General features: G+C 41.4%; 1 protein-coding gene across 2 annotated transcripts in view; it reads left to right on the forward strand.

Annotated features, from left to right (window-relative positions):
• Window positions 1–17,497, forward strand: part of LOC128733612 (diacylglycerol kinase 1) — a 207,646-nt gene that overhangs the window by 177,412 nt on the left and 12,737 nt on the right. Inside the window, exons 11-15 of one of the 2 annotated variants that reach the window (XM_053827332.1) lie at window positions 8,354–8,482; window positions 8,873–9,084; window positions 9,648–9,788; window positions 9,867–10,364; window positions 10,452–11,165. In XM_053827332.1, the coding sequence (XP_053683307.1) occupies window positions 8,354–8,482; window positions 8,873–9,084; window positions 9,648–9,788; window positions 9,867–10,364; window positions 10,452–11,165 (1,694 nt within the window). The remainder of the gene's footprint in view (window positions 1–8,353; window positions 8,483–8,872; window positions 9,085–9,647; window positions 9,789–9,866; window positions 10,365–10,451; window positions 11,166–17,497) is intronic. The other variant, XM_053827333.1, reaches the window with a different exon arrangement.

The raw sequence follows: 17,497 nt of genomic DNA on the forward strand, positions 1-17,497 counted from the left end.
AAGCATAACCCCTCTCGAATTCAGATGTATGCGAATGCATACCACAATGCTTAATTCGGCGCTTCATTATCACCTTGCATTGGAATACATGTATTTCGCTTTTGACATTACGTTGCAAGACCTGTGTTTGCACTTCTTCCGTCGTTAAATTGTTGGAAGGTGGAATACAAGATGCTACATCTAATAATGAATAACTCGTTAAGTTAACTTCAGGATTGCCGCAGTCATAAGCGATTAGCCCGGAACCTTCATAGGAAAACACGGATCCGAATGCCGCACATATAATGTAAATAAGCATAAGTAAATTACCCCATCTTTTCTCCGACCGTCTATTAACCGATACGTTATATGGACCAAAATAATCCACTCCCGTATGTGTAAACGGCTTTACGAATGGTTGTAATCTACACTCGGGCAATGGTGCCATTTTAGGCGCCTTTGCTCTCGCAGATTCATTCTTACAACGCTGGCAACGATTTTTAATTTTTCTCATACCGGCGTCAATGTGAATGATATGATATTTCTGTTGGACTGCTGCTATAGCAGCCTTCATTTTCTTATGCTTGAAACGCTCATGTTGGTGTTTCAGTATTAACTCAGATACATGATGTTTATCTGGTAAAATGTAGGGATATCGAGCCGCATATGGAACAAATTTCGTATTTTTATAACGTGTTTCTGATCTCATTATACCGTTGTCTGCCACAAACGGCGTGAGAGTTCGAATCCTACTGCTTTTATCAACCGTTCCAGTAGTTTGCAATTCCACCATCTCATCAGGAAACGCATTCCATTGAGCGGTTCGAATCAAAAACTCTTCAGCTTGCTGCATATCAGAAGCGGTTATTATGTTATTAAAGGGTAAGTTTCGCCTTTTACTTTTAATAAATTGCGCGAACTTTTTAATTATGCAGAGTGCTCTTTTCAACCGATTCCAATCAGAGCACCAAGTAATACATAAAATATCGAACCGTGGCTTATCGATTTCCTTTAGCGTATACATGGGTCGTAATTCTTCATGACACGACTCTTTAATTGATATATCATTGAATTTCGTTGGCCATTCGGATTCCTTTAGTTTTAAAAAGGATGGGCCTTCTATAAATTTAGACTCTGATGAAATTACCTTTGTTCCTTCATCAGCAGGGTTTGATGCGGAATCTATATATCTCCATTGAGATTCCATTGTACTATCGAGAATCTCACTTACTCGATATTGCACAAACTGCTTATATTTTCTAACATCTGATTTTATCCAGCTCAAGACTGTTTTCGAATCAGTCCAAAAGATTGTTTTGTGGATAGTTAATCTTAACTCGCTTTGTACTGTGTTTAATAAACGAGTTCCCAAAACTGCTGCCTGCAGCTCTAGTCGCGGCACCGATATAATTTTCGTAGGCGCGACTCTAGCTTTGGCGGCGACTATAGTGACATCAGTTTGCAAATGTGACATAGTTCTCATATATATTACAGTTGCGTATGCCTTTAATGATGCGTCGCAAAATATATGAAGTTCTCTTCTAGATTCCTTTTGTTGAAGAGAGTAACATCTTGGAATACTCAAGTTCTCAAGTACCGATAGCTTTTTTATCCAGTTTTGCCAAGTTTTATTCAAATTGTCGGGAATTTTATCATCCCATTCAATACCAGTGCGCCACAAATCTTGCATTATTAATTTTGACTCTATCGTTATGTGAGATATGAGTCCTAATGGGTCATACACACTCATAATGAAAGACAAAACTTCTCTTTTCGTTGGTTCTAATGTGACTGCTTCAGGTATTTTTAATTTGTATTTAAATGTATCGGATTGTGTATTCCAATACATGCCCAATATTTTCTCGAAGTTTTGCTCTTCATCAAGAGAGACTTCTTTTATTGGCGATATTCTATCAGCCGGCAATTTGCTGAGTAGTTCTTTAGAATTTGAAACAAAGCCTCTTATTTTAAAGCTTGCCCCATCATGTATGCGAATTACATCTGAAACTATTCTTGTCGCATTAGTTATGTCATGGAAGCTATCTAGATAGTCATCTACATAATGATTTCTGATAATTGCTTCTACTGCATCAGGACTTTCGCTTAAGAAGTTTTTCGCGTTTGTGTTCTTTACGAATTGCGCGCAAGCTGGCGAGCATGTCGCACCAAACGTCATTACTTGCATCTCGTAAACGTCCAAACGAACCTTGGAACTTTCCCTAAAGAGGATTCGTTGGGCTTGCCGATCTTCTTTTATTATTCCAACTCGATGGAACATCTCCTGAATGTCGCCTGAAATCGCGAATGGTGCTTCTCTAAAGCGCATCTTGATTCCTAAGGCTGATTCAGTCATATCTGGTCCTGATAGCAATTGAGAATTGAGGGAAACGCCCTCCATTTTTGCAGCTGCGTCGAATACTAGTCTTGGTTTCGGCGGCTGCTTATTTTTGTTTATAGTCACGAAGTGAGGGAGATAAAATGTTTTTGGAGTACTTTTCATATACTCTTCAACTGTTAATTTACGCATATATCCCTTTTCGACATATTCTTTTATCTTGGCATTATACCAATCTCTTAGCGTTGGATCCTTATCCATCTTTCTTTCTTGTATTAGAAGACGTCCCAACGCAGTTTTAAAGCTGTTTGGAAATTTCACGTCTTCATTTTTCCATAACAGGCCAATCTCATAGCCCTGGTTAGTTTTTGTTAAGGTGTTTTCCATTATTTTAATGGCTTGCTCATCCGCTTTCGGAATCAGGTTGCTTTGTGGGACTTTTACCCCAAAGGCTTCTGTTGAGAAGTAATTCGACATCATTTCTCTAATTGACTTCTCTTCTTCAATAACTTCATCTATGGAGAACAAGTTTTTGGTGTTAGTATTAACTTCGCTACCACCAAAAATAGTCCATCCCAATTTTGTTTGTTTGGCAATGGGCTCATTATTTCCCCTCGAGCGTTCTGCTATTGCCTTAAATAAATAAGCATGAGGTAGCCCCAATAGTATGGTGGGTACCGCTTGCTCATATGATCGCATATTTACATCACGAAGGTAAGGATATCGTGATTTTAATTGTTTCATATCTATTGATTGAACAGGTAAATTCAGTTCATCAACTGTTCTCATGTTTTTAATGGTAAAGATTTGTCCATTATCGGCTTGGACCTTAATTTGTATTACCTGACTATTCCGTTCTTCCTGGACTTCTCCGTTGGTCCAGGCAAGCGTTAGCGGAACACATGAACCTGTTGCTTTAACATCATTTGCAACTTGTTCCTTGATCAAACTTACAGACGAACCTGTATCAAAGAAAGCGAATGTTTTATATTCGCAGTCTTCGCCGATTATTGTAATCGGCACTACTTGATAGTAGATAGTCTTGTTATTTTGCACAAGACAATTTACATTTTCAGGTTGTCTTCTTGACGTGTCTGAATTGTTGTTTCTTGTATTAAAGGGCGTGTGCAGCAATGGATGGTGCTTCAATGTGCAACCGTCAACACCACATGTTTTACCAATCTTGCAATCCTGCATTCTATGGTTGCTGTAATTACAACAAGAGAAACAAATTTTCCTTTCCCTTGTGAATTGCCTTCTTTTGTCAAGTGGCATCCTTTTAAAATTTAGGCAATCAGATAAACGATGATCGCCCTTGCAAGCAAAGCATCTGGACTGTTTATTACCGAGGAAATTCACCCGGTCTGGTCTTGTTCTTTCATAGTTAACGCCTCTTTCCGCGATTAACATGTTCGCAAGAGTTTCTTGTGGTTTCAACCACTTATAAAAATTTTCCAATGTTGGAGCCGTATAGGGGTTTTTAGGAGTTGACATGAGTCTCTCCTCATTAAGGTGCATCAACCATTTTTGATGCAATGTTGTTGGTAATTTAAAGGCCAAGTCTTTAATCAGACGTTGGTCATTTAAATATTCCTCTCTATTTAAACTTTTCATAGTTATTACCAGGTTTCCAATCCCTGATATAAAATCGACTACCGTTTTAGGCATTTCTAATCGTGGAGCCTTTAACGAAAGTACTTCTTTTAATAAGCCATTATAGACCATTTCGGAACTGCCGAAATGTTCTTCTAATTTATTCAAAATTATTCCGACGTTGGCGGAATCCAACAGGAGTGCACTGACTAATTTCAATGCATTTCCTTTGAGACTTTTTTGCAGTCTATACAAATTTTCCAAATCGGAAAAATTACCTTTATTCGTGGTTTCGATAAAGGTTTGTTTAAATCTGGGCCAAAGATTATATGCCCCATCAAAATATGGCAAGTCAATCATCGACTGTTTCATCAAGAAATTGTCAGTCGATGAATGCTTCTCGACATTTATTTCTTTTATTTTATTAATAATTTCGTTAAATGCCTCGACATGCGAGCTGTCGGGAGTTTCTAATCGAGAAATCTTCTTGTCCCTACTCGAGATCTCGTCGTAGAGTCTCTTACATTTAAAACAAATCCACGGCTCCTTTTCGCCGGGAGTGTGATCTAATCCCGCGCATGACACGTGGAACCAGCGATCACATTCGTCGCAGGCTACCAACGTGCCGATGCTATCGGGTTTTTCACAAAGACGGCAATTGCCGTTTTTATTATTTACTAATATTTTGTGCATTTTCACTCACCAGATGTTTTTCTTTGCCTTTGCCTGCGCCTGCTGTGTTTGTTGATTCTAGGGTTCACCGACCGTTCGTCGATGCGGTTGCCACCAGCTGATTGCCGATGCTGCTACGCTGCTGCTTCGGTTCACCGACCTTTTGCCACCGACTGGGTGCCGATGTGTTGGAATCACCGACCGCCTGTCGGTTGGAGTGTCACCGGCCTATTTGAGCGCCGATGTTTCGGATTACACTAGTCGCCTACTAGTGACTCAAGCTAGCCCACTAGACTTGAGCTTTTGGATAGCACCGACCTTCCGTCGGTTGGGTTGCACCGGCCTCCTTGTGTGCCGGTGTTTTTTCGGATTACACTAGCACCTGCCAGTGACTCAAGCAGCTCACTGAACTTGAGATTTTGGATAGCACCGACGCCTGTCGGTAAATATCACCGGTCTCCTTGCTGACCGACGATTACAATGGCACTAGCGCCTGCTAGTGACTCAAGCAGCTCACTGAACTTGAGATTTTAGATAACACCGACGCCTTCTGTCGGTTGGGTTGCACCGGCCTCCTTGTGTGCCGGTGTTTTTTCGGATTGCACTAGCGCCTGCCAGTGACTCAAGCAGCTCACTGAACTTGAGATTTTGGATAGCACCGACGCCTGTCGGTAAATATCACCGGTCTCCTTGCTGACCGACGATTACAATGGCACTAGCGCCTGCTAGTGACTCAAGCAGCTCACTGAACTTGAGATTTTAGATAACACCGACGCCTTCTGTCGGTTGGGTTGCACCGGCCTCCTTGTGTGCCGGTGTTTTTTCGGATTGCACTAGCGCCTGCTAGTGACTCAAGCAGCTCACTGAACTTGAGATTTTGGTTAACACCGACGCCTGTCGGTAAATATCACCGGCCTCCTTGAGCGCCGACGATTACAATGGCACTAGCGCCTGCTAGTGACTCAAGCAGCTCACTGAACTTGAGATTTTAGATAGCACCGACGCCTTCCGTCGGTTGGGTTGCACCGGCCTCCTCGTGTGCCGGTGTTTTTTCGGATTACACTAGCGCCTGCTAGTGACTCAAGCAGCTCACTGAACTTGAGATTTTAGATAACACCGACGCCTGTCGGTAAGTATCACCGGTCTCCTTGCTGACCGACGATTACAATGGCACTAGCGCCTGCTAGTGACTCAAGCAGCTCACTGAACTTGAGATTTTAGATAACACCGACGCCTTCCGTCGGTTGGGTTGCACCGGCCTCCTTGTATGCCGGTGTTTTTTCGGATTACACTAGCGCCTGCTAGTGACTCAAGCAGCTCACTGAACTTGAGATTTTGGTTAACACCGACGCCTTCTGTCGGTAGATATCACCGGTCTCCTTGCTGACCGACGATTACAATGGCACTAGCGCCTGCTAGTGACTCAAGCAGCTCACTGGACTTGAGATTTTGGTTAACACCGACGCCTGTTGTCGGTAGATATCACCGGCCTCCTTGAGCGCCAATGATAGCGGGTGCTGCCCCAAACTGGTAGAAGTCTTCCCGTCTTTTGCCTGCTTGCTTGTAGCAGGTCTTTTGATTGCCCTTGCGTGGGCCAACAATTGTCACTTCTACCCTTGTGGTAGAAGTCGACTCAAAACAGTCAGCTTTCTGACTGAAATTGCGAGTATTATTTTCCTCGACTTAGTGCCTGTACGCTTGCGACAGGTCTTTTTTTTACTTTCTTACCCTAGCGCGGGTCAAGAATTGTCACTTCCACCGCCAGTGGCAGAAGTCGACACAAAAATTCAACCAAACAGTCTGGTTGGAAGCTTCCTGGTTTTATTCCGTGAGTTCGCCTTCCTTACTATCCTCTCTGGATAGCCACCATTAAATGTTGTCGCGAGCAACACTTATTTTGGCTAGAGATGGTCTTAGCCGGTGGTTTTCGTTGTTGCTCCAAAGTCAATTTTCCGACTAGGTCGTACTTTGAAATTGGATGTGATATTCACTCGTGCTGATTAACTAAATTCACTTCACTACTGTGGGAAACTGTTCCCAGGAAAACTTCACTTTATTGAAAAAGGTTACAATTGTCGTCTTAAAGCTACGCGTTGAATAATCGATGGATACTTATGTAAAGCATCCCAGAAAAATTTACTTATATACTATGTCCCTTTAGATACCAGACTTTTCTTCAAATATCCATAATTTTTATTTATTTTCCTTCTGGAGTCTAACGGGCGCTTATTCTAAAACACTATAATTGTTTGAACACTGCTCATTGAGTCCTAACGATAAAAAGAGAAAGAAATTCTAAATGCGACACATGGGAGTGGCTTAATCTTTCATGCCCTAAGCAGGTAGTCTAATCAGTACATAATCCCTGCACGAGATGGTTTTTCAGATTCCTTTTCATATTCTGATTTTCCTACTCCCGATCAGATGGATCGTTTTGCTGGCGTGTTTATTTTTTTTTTTACATCGTTGGCGCGTCTAGCTAAGCAGCTTGTTTGCTCTACCTCTGGAAGCGATAATGCCTCCAGCTAAGTTATTTATTTTTATCATTCCGCTCTAGCAGCGACACAAGGTCATGACTAAAGTCACGAGTTTGGTCAATTTTCATAGGAATGGAGCCTTTCTCCGAAGAAACGCGGACTAACACGCCTTCGGACGAACAGCGTCACACGCAGTACCTTGCAAGTCGTAAGGGCCTGCATAGTGTCGTCGTCCTGAAAGTAAAAAAGACGTTAGATTAAAACTTCTCGGTCGGTGGTTTCTACAGTAGGTGGAGGAAGAGGCACAATTTGTGTGTCTAAAAATAGAACAACCCATGTCGCGCTATGGTTAATAAGGGGGGTTGTGCAGACTTCTTTTGTCCAGCGCCTCTGTGGTTCAAAGGTACACGGGTACCAGTGAGCGACACGCCCTGGCAGGTGTTGTGGGTTCGAATCCGGTTATAATCTCTGATTACAGCTTGGTTCGACCCATGCACCTTCCAGCATTGGACAAAAGATAGGAGTCACAACGACAACTTGTTAAGCATAGCTACCTATTACCCCCCCCCCCTTCCTTTCCACCCTTCCCCTTCATTCCCGAAAAAATCCTTCTTCATTACTTTCCCTTACCGTCCCTTCATCAATTGTAGAATCATCGTTTCAAAAAAATATTAATATATGCCTGACCGCATTTCAAGGTCATGACTAAAGTCACGAGTTTGGTCAACACTCTAAACTACTAATATGTAATATCAGTTAAAATGATTCGTTTGGCCACATCATTTGATAACTTAACCTTAATCCCTTTTCATTTTAATAGTGTTGATAAATTTTTATGGCATAAGCGTTGAAAGAAAAATCAAAAACTGGATTATTTTTCATTCCGAATTGAACCTTCGTCAACAACGGTCGTGCCATTTGAAGCTCTGAATGTAATATTGATATAAGTGACATACTATCATTTGATCTCCTGTACCGTTATTTACTGTTAAAATTTTAATCCTTCGTGATTTAATCCGGAAAATTAGAGTACCCAACGAAATCGTCTTATATTTGCCTGCGATACGTTAATCTGTTGCATAATAATAGATTCATACCAATACGTTTATCTAAAATTTCCAAGACAAAAGATGTCGGTACACTAAACTCGGGTCCTATCACAATTACAGTTAATTTATAAAATAGATTTTTTCAATTTTTTTGTGTGTCGAACTTCATCTAGTCTTATTATTGGTTCTCTTAATTTGCATGGACTGACCCGAATTGCTGGAATACAATTTCACTCGAAACGGAACAGGTGTTGATAATACACTGAAGGAGGACGGTTACCACGTGTGGCGGCTGAAACATTTCAAAAGGCCGGCTTACTGCAATCTGTGCCTCAACATGCTGGTCGGGCTCGGCAAGAAGGGCTTATGTTGTGTGCGTAAGTATACTTACTCAATGGCTATATGTTTTGTCATTACATTTTACTGACCATGACAGCCCCTTATAACTACTCCTTTCATTCTCATATCATTTGAACAAATTCAAAATATTATTCCATCGTTAAAACTCATATCAATTCAATACTGGGCTACCACAATTCAAACTTGCGGTGCAATTGCCCACCAGTGCAAATGATATTATAATCCATTAAACGTACCATTATGATCTTTCCATTGCAAACGGATGCCAAATTCGACCGCCTACGTTGGACAACCACTGGCAATAAATCATTGCATCCTCTGCTGTGCTGGTCCACGTGGATGCGAACACTGGCACTGGCGGTCACTACGGCGGCGGCGACGACGACGGCGACGGCGGAAACCGACAGTGTGCAAATACACGGTTCACGAACGGTGCGTCCAGCGAGCGCCGGCTTCCTGCATTGCAACCTACGTCAAGTCGAAAAAATCAAAAGCCACTTCGACCTTTCAGCATCACTGGGTCGAAGGCAACTGCTACGGTGCGTGTTTCAAATGTCGGAAGCGAATCAAGGCCTATAACGGCATTACTGGATTAACTTGTCGCTGGTGCCACATGATGGTAAGTGGACAGGCCCGGGCACGGCTCTGCCTGGTTGGGCTTCTACCGTTTGCGTCTGTCAGGATTTGTTGCTTTTATGCTTGTCGAAAATAAATCCTTTCGTTTCTCTTAAGTGATCTCGACTAATATTGTACCGGTGTCAGGGATCAGGAAATAGCTATTCAGATTATAACACTTACAAACAAACTTCCTGAACTGTCACACAAGTAGGGTTGCAATAATCTATTACTATAAAGCAAAGTGAACTAGAATCGGAGGGAACTGAGGGAGGGAATTAATTTGCAATTGCAAATTGCAAATGTGCCATCGTACCGCAGCGATTGATGGAACATAAACGGAAAAATAAAGCTATCAAATGATCCGTTATTAATCAACTATGGATAATTTAAATATCAGTTTGAGCCGATCATTATCCAGTTATGGCAATATTATTCAACGCTGGTGATTAATCCAATTAGCCGTTGCATCACTGAACGCTTGTAAATGAACTTTTGCAAAATCACATAAAAGAATATTTATCCTGTTGAATATTTAATCCCCATCCTTTTTTTATTACGCTTTAGCTTCACAACAAATGTGCACCGCAGATAAAGGCGGAATGCAACCTGGGTGAATTTGCTAACGCGGTTCTACCACCCACCGCCATCTGCCCGGCCGTACTGGATCGTCAGAAGTCAATCAATTTCGCCACCAGTAGGGGAAAGGTTCGTTAGCCGAACAACCGACGTTGCTTTTTCGTGGATGGTTTCGCTAACTTCTGTTTCCTTTCATTTTCTTCCCAGAGCATACCGTCGACGATACACTTTCAAATCACAACTACCGCAAATACGTGCCCTCTGTTGGTGTTCATCAATCCGAAAAGCGGCGGCCGACAAGGAGACCGCATACTGCGGAAATTTCAGTACCTGCTAAATCCGCGACAGGTGTACGACCTGTCGAAAGGTGGCCCCCTGGAGGGCCTAACGATGTTCAAAGACGTTCCCAATTTTAATGTGATATGCTGTGGTGGCGACGGAACGGTTGGCTGGGTGCTCGAGGCAATGGATTCCATTGAGCTGCAATGCCAACCGTCGATCGGGGTCATACCGCTAGGAACGGGGAATGACCTGGCCAGGTGCCTACGGTGGGGTGGGGGCTATGAGGGCGAAAGTATTCCTAAAATCTTAGATAAGATCCAGCGTTCTACGGTGGTAATGCTGGACCGGTGGAGCATCGAGGTTAAAAACCATCCCATTACGCACGAAGAGCCCCCGTTTATACCTACTAATAAGGTACTACAGGTCGTATGCTACAATGATAGTTCTTGCATTTCGGTTATGTAATTTAGACTTTTCTTTTCGACCTTTCTATTCAATTGTCTCTAACAGATTACGATATCGGAAAACGTGCATAAAGTTGTGGAGCTCTCGCAAAGGATAATAGAGGAAAAATCTGTGATTCAATCGAATGATGAGTTTAAAAATAGTACAAAAACTACCGAGATATCGATAGAAAACACAAAACGTGTCATTCTAAGTGACAATAATAGCACTTCCGTACACCAACAGTCGACGATGACAGCGATGACGTCGTCATCGTCATCAGCATCGTTCTCGAAAGAAATTATTCAGCAAACAACCGCCGTCCCTACCACCAGCACCGCCACCAGCGGCAAGGACACAGTCGCAGATCCGGCATCGCACTCGAATATGATTGTTAATAGCTGCAGCAGTTCCGAGTGTCACACGGAAGCCATCAGCAACCGTGGCAATGGTGACAGCGACGGCCAACGCCGCCAACCACTTCCGGGTGGCGGTTCCACCATTACAACGGCAAACGCAAACAGCTCCGACAGTCACGCCAGAAACGGCGAAGATGGCATCGATGATAAGACACGTGCTGCTGGGACGAGGACGGCGACGACAACGACGACGACAACTGCAGCGGCGGAAAAACCTCAACTGCCACCACCGACGACGACGGCGACGGCGATCAACACCAAGGAGAGAAGTAATGACCTGCCCAAGCTGATCAAACCGCAGGCAGCTTCGGAATTCACCGTACCGTACAACATTATCAACAATTACTTCTCCGTGGGTGTGGTAAGTATTCATTGCTTGCGACATGTACCGACAGCGGGTTTTGAAGCCAATATGATAATTAGAGGCAATTAGTTTGGGACGCTACGAGCGCTCAATTCTACTTGGTGGTTCTTGACTTTGAAGGTTCCGTTCTAAATTGCACGCCTCGTAACCGTCAGTGTTCATTATCTAATCGTAACCGTACATGTAGCTGGCGTCCTCTGCGGTTGGCTCGAACAAATATAGTTGATGCATATTTGTTATCTTATAAAATTATAAGCTTATTCTAGAAAATAATCATCCAAATCGAAATGAGCCATAGTATTCTGGGCATGACTAATGACAAAAGGATTCCTAATTCTAACGATGGCTACCGGATTTCTATTAAAACAAATTGACAATATCTAATGTAATTGGCCAACTATCGCACTTCCCGCTACGTCCACCACCTAACGGGTGGCAACTAAAATTTTGGAACTTTTTTCTCAAGCTGTCAAAAAAGACAAAGATACATGAAGAAGATATGATTTACCAAAATTAAAGATACATTATCCATTGATGAAAAAAATTAGTGTACATTTGACGTCGAAACAGAAGCGTTGTACGGCCTTCATGTCAACTTTACGAATGCATCTCTTGATTCTACCAATCAACTGTTTCCAATTCGTAGCTCTCCAGTTATTTTTGTACACCAAGGAACTCAAAATCCCGAAGAAATCTTCGATTGGGCGCACTGAGACAAACTTTTCGGGTCGTGGTTCTTGGGTAAAAATGGGATTGAATGGATATTCAAGAACGATTGTGTTTTTTGGCGTAATGCAATAATGCTCTATCCGGCCAAAACACGTGTTGTCCATCTGCATGATGTTTTTGTAGAAACGGGATCAAAATTTTCTCCAAACATACGTCTGGTGCATCTTAATTGATGATATTGAAGAAACGAGAAGAGAACGATGTCCTTCTGCGTCCATAATTTTGGCTGGTCTTCCACAAGCTTTTTTGCGACTAGTTGTTGGGCATCTTAGGATATGGTAAACAGTCGAAGCCGCAACATATTTGCTTTTTAAATGTTGTACCGTATACTTTTTGCCGAGATTTCTCTTGTAGTTCGTAGAAGTGTACAATGCGCTCCCGGAATGCTTCTTGTTTCGACGCCATTTTTAGCAAAACTGGGCAAGCATAAACAAAACAAAAAATATTAACAAAAAGAGGAAAGAGAGAGCTAACACATACATACTCTCATTTCTCTCTGAGCTCCTTTGATATTGAGCATAAGGGCCGCGAAAAAATTCCAAAATTTTAGTTGTCACCAGTTACTTCTCATTTTTTAAATATATCTGACTGAAGTTTTTGGAGCGTCGAAGTAAAATACGAAACCTTGAACTTTCGAAAACAGACACTGAGGAAGTCGTAGTCGTAGGCGAAATACGTATCTGTCAAGAATAAAATATACATAGGGTTTATTTCCAATTCCCGTCGTAGTAAGTAAAGCTATTCTAATTTTCATCATTTGTTGGATGGATTTAATGAATACTCCAAAAGTTGATTTGATTAAAACACATTTACCTTCCGTTCCGTAAGCTTTGAAATCACTGAAAAGCGATTATTAAAGCATATTATTGAAATTACGCAACTGACTTTTAAAATCCGTCCATCAAAATTTTTCATCGTCCGAACTAAAAATTACAACAATGTTTACGAAGCTAACGCACATGTATTTGTGTAGGACGGCATGACAAATGTTATTCTGCAAAATTTCTGCAGGTCAGGCAAGTTTTCCTGGCTATAAAATAACGACAATGCCTTGCGTGAGTTATTTTCATTTATGAATGACGGAAATTAAAACGATTAGTCGATATTTTCTTCTTCGTCACACGAAAAAACGTAGGAAATTTGGCTGCTAGGACTTCTTTAATGATAAAAAGCGTTTAAATAGATCTCAGCTCACTTTGATTGATCGCGTATGGTAGACAACAAACTAAAATATTAGAGAATAACTAGTTTTGCATTGTGTGTCATAAAAATGCTGATGCTGATATTTTCAATAATTTGTGTTGGATAGGACGGGAATAGGAAATTACGACGAAGCAGCAACATACCCTAGTAGAATTAAATTGGATAAATTTTCTTTTTATTTAATTTCCAAATATATCTGAATAACTGAAAATATCAATATTATCTAAGCACTGGGTGGTGGTCAATAACTGGCTAATTAGCCTATATGATTTATTGATCTTTGTAACTTTGAACTTTTACACTAGGTTTACGCCTGAAATCTTAGATGACCAAAGTTCGATGCGAGGGTGTCTTTTTCATAATTTTCACGTCCAATGCCAAGTCCAAGTTGAAGTAAAGTTTCCAAATTAGTAAATGTCACTCCAAACGACCTGTTTTCTTTTTTTCCACATTTTCGTGAGAATTAGAGGACTGCTCAGCAAGTGCGTATTTTATCGATACAATAAGTAGTAGCCGAAAAGAGTCAAGGCTGGCGAATAAGCTGAATGTTAAAGATTTTCCCAATCAAATGACCTAATCATTCGCCTAACCGGGTTTGCAGTATGCGGCGGAGCATACTCATCCCATTCTCATCTGCAACCCACTCGAACAAATACGGGTAAGAGTAAGGTTGCCTCGTCATCGATCAGATTAGCATTAAGGATCACATTTGTTCTATCGAAGCTGTCTTTCCGATCTCACACTGTTCTTCGGCGACTATAACCTATCCAGTCTCATCTGTATTTTTTCATTAAATGCACCACCAATGCTCGACAGGTTGCATATTTCGGCGGCTTGCGCTGCTCTACTGGATGCCTTTTACCCCCAAGGCTTGGCACATATTAACACGGTAGTCAACTGAAACTCGCGTCTTCTCGATTTTGTTCTGGTCAATGAAAGTGCAATTCCATGCTGGATGAACGCTGGACTATCCATCCTGCTCTGAAAGACTATCCATCTGCTCACGATTGATTTACCAGCACCTTCTGCATTTGAAGATAGTTTGGACGTAAGAGAGTGTAACTTTCGAAGACTTTTCCGCTCTTACCGAAGCTATTGGTCGTGATGACTGGCGTTGCATTGACCTGTTTACGGACATTATTGTCACATCACTCAAATTAAGACTCGTCTCATCTCTGATTATGTGCCCACCCGCAGATCACCTCGAAAACTAGCGTAGGGTGACGATCATTTGCAGTTTTTGAAGCGTCTCAGATCGTCTGCCATATAAAAATACACCAAAATTGTTCTGATCGTGATACCGCATTGAATGGAGAAGTGATACCGCATTGAAATTTCCTCTGCACTCACCAGATGGATGAGGTCTTACCTTACCGGCCGTAGTTTATGCGTCAAAGTCGGTCCAGAAGAATCGGAATTGTTTTGCAATGTATTGAGAGTTCCGCAAGGAAGCAATATAGGACCTATGTTTTTTACATTATTCACCAACAAACTCTCTGTAGTGTTACCAACTGGATGCCGCTTATTTTATGCTGACGACATTAGGACTTACCTGTCTACGAAAAACCGTACTTGACTGCTTGAGACTACAATAAACGATGGCTAATAGGCAACTTATAGTTTTATATTTAAAATTGCTGATGAGTTCAAGGATACTCACTGTCGTCGTTCGCTCTGCTGCGCCTTAGTACAGTCTATACTTGAGTCCTGGTATGTAGTCTGGTCCCCTTTTCAAGCTAACTGGATTATAAAGATTGAGGTGGTGCAAAAAAAGTTTATACGTTACACCACTTTCAACGGTGCTAAAAAATGAGCTGCACAGAGTACTCAAAATGCTGATATCCAATGAAAGAGATCGAAGGCAAATTCTCGGCTGGTGTTTCAGAGCTGGAGATTGCCTGTGCTGTTCATCCCCCAAGGGAAATCACATTTTGGCGGGTTGTGGGAGGCAGTTGTCAATTTAGCGAAGAACTATTTGTTGTGGGAGATTGATATCAGTGAACGTCACTTACGAGGGCATGATCAATCTATTAGCCCAAGTCGAGATACGCCTGAATTCCAGGCCACTGGTTTAAGTTCCGATTGATCCGTTAGACCTAAAAGTTGCTTGTTTTCGTCTAATTTGTAGCATTGGTAAGTTATTTAATAATTGATTCGAGAAAAATTGACGTGAAAAATGGTATGCAGTATACTAATACAACTGTGTATTTTTCATTAGGTTCTTACACAGTTTGTGAGCTAATAAATAATGAATTTGAACTTTTTTGACTTGGAGAAGAAATGATCAAAGATAGCGTCATATAATAACGTGTCGTTTATGTCGTTTCTGAGTTAAGTCCTGTGGTCGAAAAGCTAATGAGCAGTTTCGATCCACTTTGTACAACAATTTTGGAATATACCCAAACCTCTTGTATAGGGCAATCGATTACACACTCTATAATTACTGCTAACTATATTAACCTGTTGCTAGGAAAAGACAACTTGTTGTGCTGAAACCCACAGATGAGTATCATGCGAAAATTCGAGTCATTTGCGCGTATCAGTAGCGCATATGCAGGAAAAGACAAGACCGAGACCCGAGACCGGTGTAAATTTTTATTTTTTTTATTTTTCTTCCTCACTTTTTATGACTTTTTGATGAGTCACTGCTCATCCAAACTTCCTAGAGTTCGGACCTTCTTAACCGTACTGGTGCAGAGGAACGCCGCCGCCTACCAGGGCAACGAACCATTTATTGATTTTTATGCGCAATCCACATACATTTTGACAAAAAAAATCAGAGGGGTTGTGTACAAGACACGACCGCATATATAGGTGACGCAGGACTACGTAAGTCTCTTTGCAGTGATAGCAGCATGTATTCATGCTTGTATTCATTCGATTCTTCATGTACACATGCTATATGCAACATATATACATGCTACATGCGTTGTATGCTAGTGTAACATTTATCAAAGTAGTAACATTGTATACGTTCAATTCTAAAAAGATTGTGCATTTGAAAACAATTTAACAAAATCAAGAACACAAACTATTGCTTTCCTGCTACCTTACTGAAATTAAAGATTGTTTTTATTACCCATGGTTCCCCACGTTGAAGGGATTTTACCAATTCAGTCCTATTTTATCAACAGCACATCTTTTCACTACACTTCTAATGAAACGGCATCGGCAAGCATGTGGATTCATACAGTGTCGTATTAAAACCGATCACTACAGCTATAGCACATTTTTCCAACACAGATATCAAATTTGCCGAGGTTTAATCGTCTCGCAGTAAAGAATTTGCGATCTGTTGGGACGACGAACTTGTCATTTTTTCTGGCACACTTCCCTAACACAGACATCAAATTGGACTAGGTTTATTCGCGTTCGTAAGAAATCTGTTGGCACGAGGCGGCTTTGTCACTCTTTCTGGCGTACTTCCCAAGCAAGGACATCAAAATGGTCTAGGTTTAACCGCGGTGTTAAGAAATCTTGTTGAAATGAGGAAGCTTTGTCACTTGTTTTGGCGTACTTCCCAAGCACAGATATCAAATTGGTATAGGTTTAGATCATAGCAAAGAATCTTCCAACGTTTGAAGTTTGTAGCAAGTTTGTAAACTGGTGGCCCAGCCGACGAGCGTACCGGGCGCACCAGTGGGTAGACGGGCAAAGCTACCGTTGCCCACCGCCAGGCCATTGGCTGGCCTTCTTCTCCATGGCTGGGCAGGTACGCCGGTGGCAGCTCGGGGTAAATGAGCTGCCCGCCATGGATGAAGACCTCCGGGTCCTCCTGTGCCGGCCGCTGCGCCTCCCGAGCCCACAAGATCCCGTGCCGGCGGATCCACTCGTGCCGGCGCACAGTGGCGCCAGTTAGAATAAAATTGAGACAAAACTAACAAAATTGGTAAAGTAGTATGAAACATGCATATTTTGTATATAACTGTGAACTAAATTGACTACTAAAACTTAAAGTTGTCAAATATTCAAAAAAATCAATAATTAGGGTGTCTCTAAAATAATTTTCTAAGAAAAGTTTTATAACTACTTGAACTATTATTTTCATTTTGTGTTTTTTTGCATTGAGATAATTAGGAGAAGTAGTAATGACCTTGTAACACTCAGCAATCCATAACGTTGAGCCAAATTTAAAATTAATTTTGAATGTTAAAAATTGCTCTTTCTCCAGCCAATAACCATGTTTATTTACTAAAATTTGAATATCAAAGTGTCATTTCTGCTCTGCTGACCTGGTACTTAGCTTTAGCTGCTAAATGCTCACAGATTTACTTTAAAAATATCTGCAATAGTATTGTTAGAAGTAATTACAAAGCAGGATTGCCTAAAAACACATGGTTCTATAAATTTCAATATTTTTAGTCTTTGCGCAAATCTGCGCAAAATGCGGTTATGAT

The sequence above is a fragment of the Sabethes cyaneus genome, chromosome 2 (genome assembly GCF_943734655.1).
Source record: "Sabethes cyaneus chromosome 2, idSabCyanKW18_F2, whole genome shotgun sequence".
Classification (NCBI taxonomy): domain Eukaryota; kingdom Metazoa; phylum Arthropoda; class Insecta; order Diptera; family Culicidae; genus Sabethes; species Sabethes cyaneus.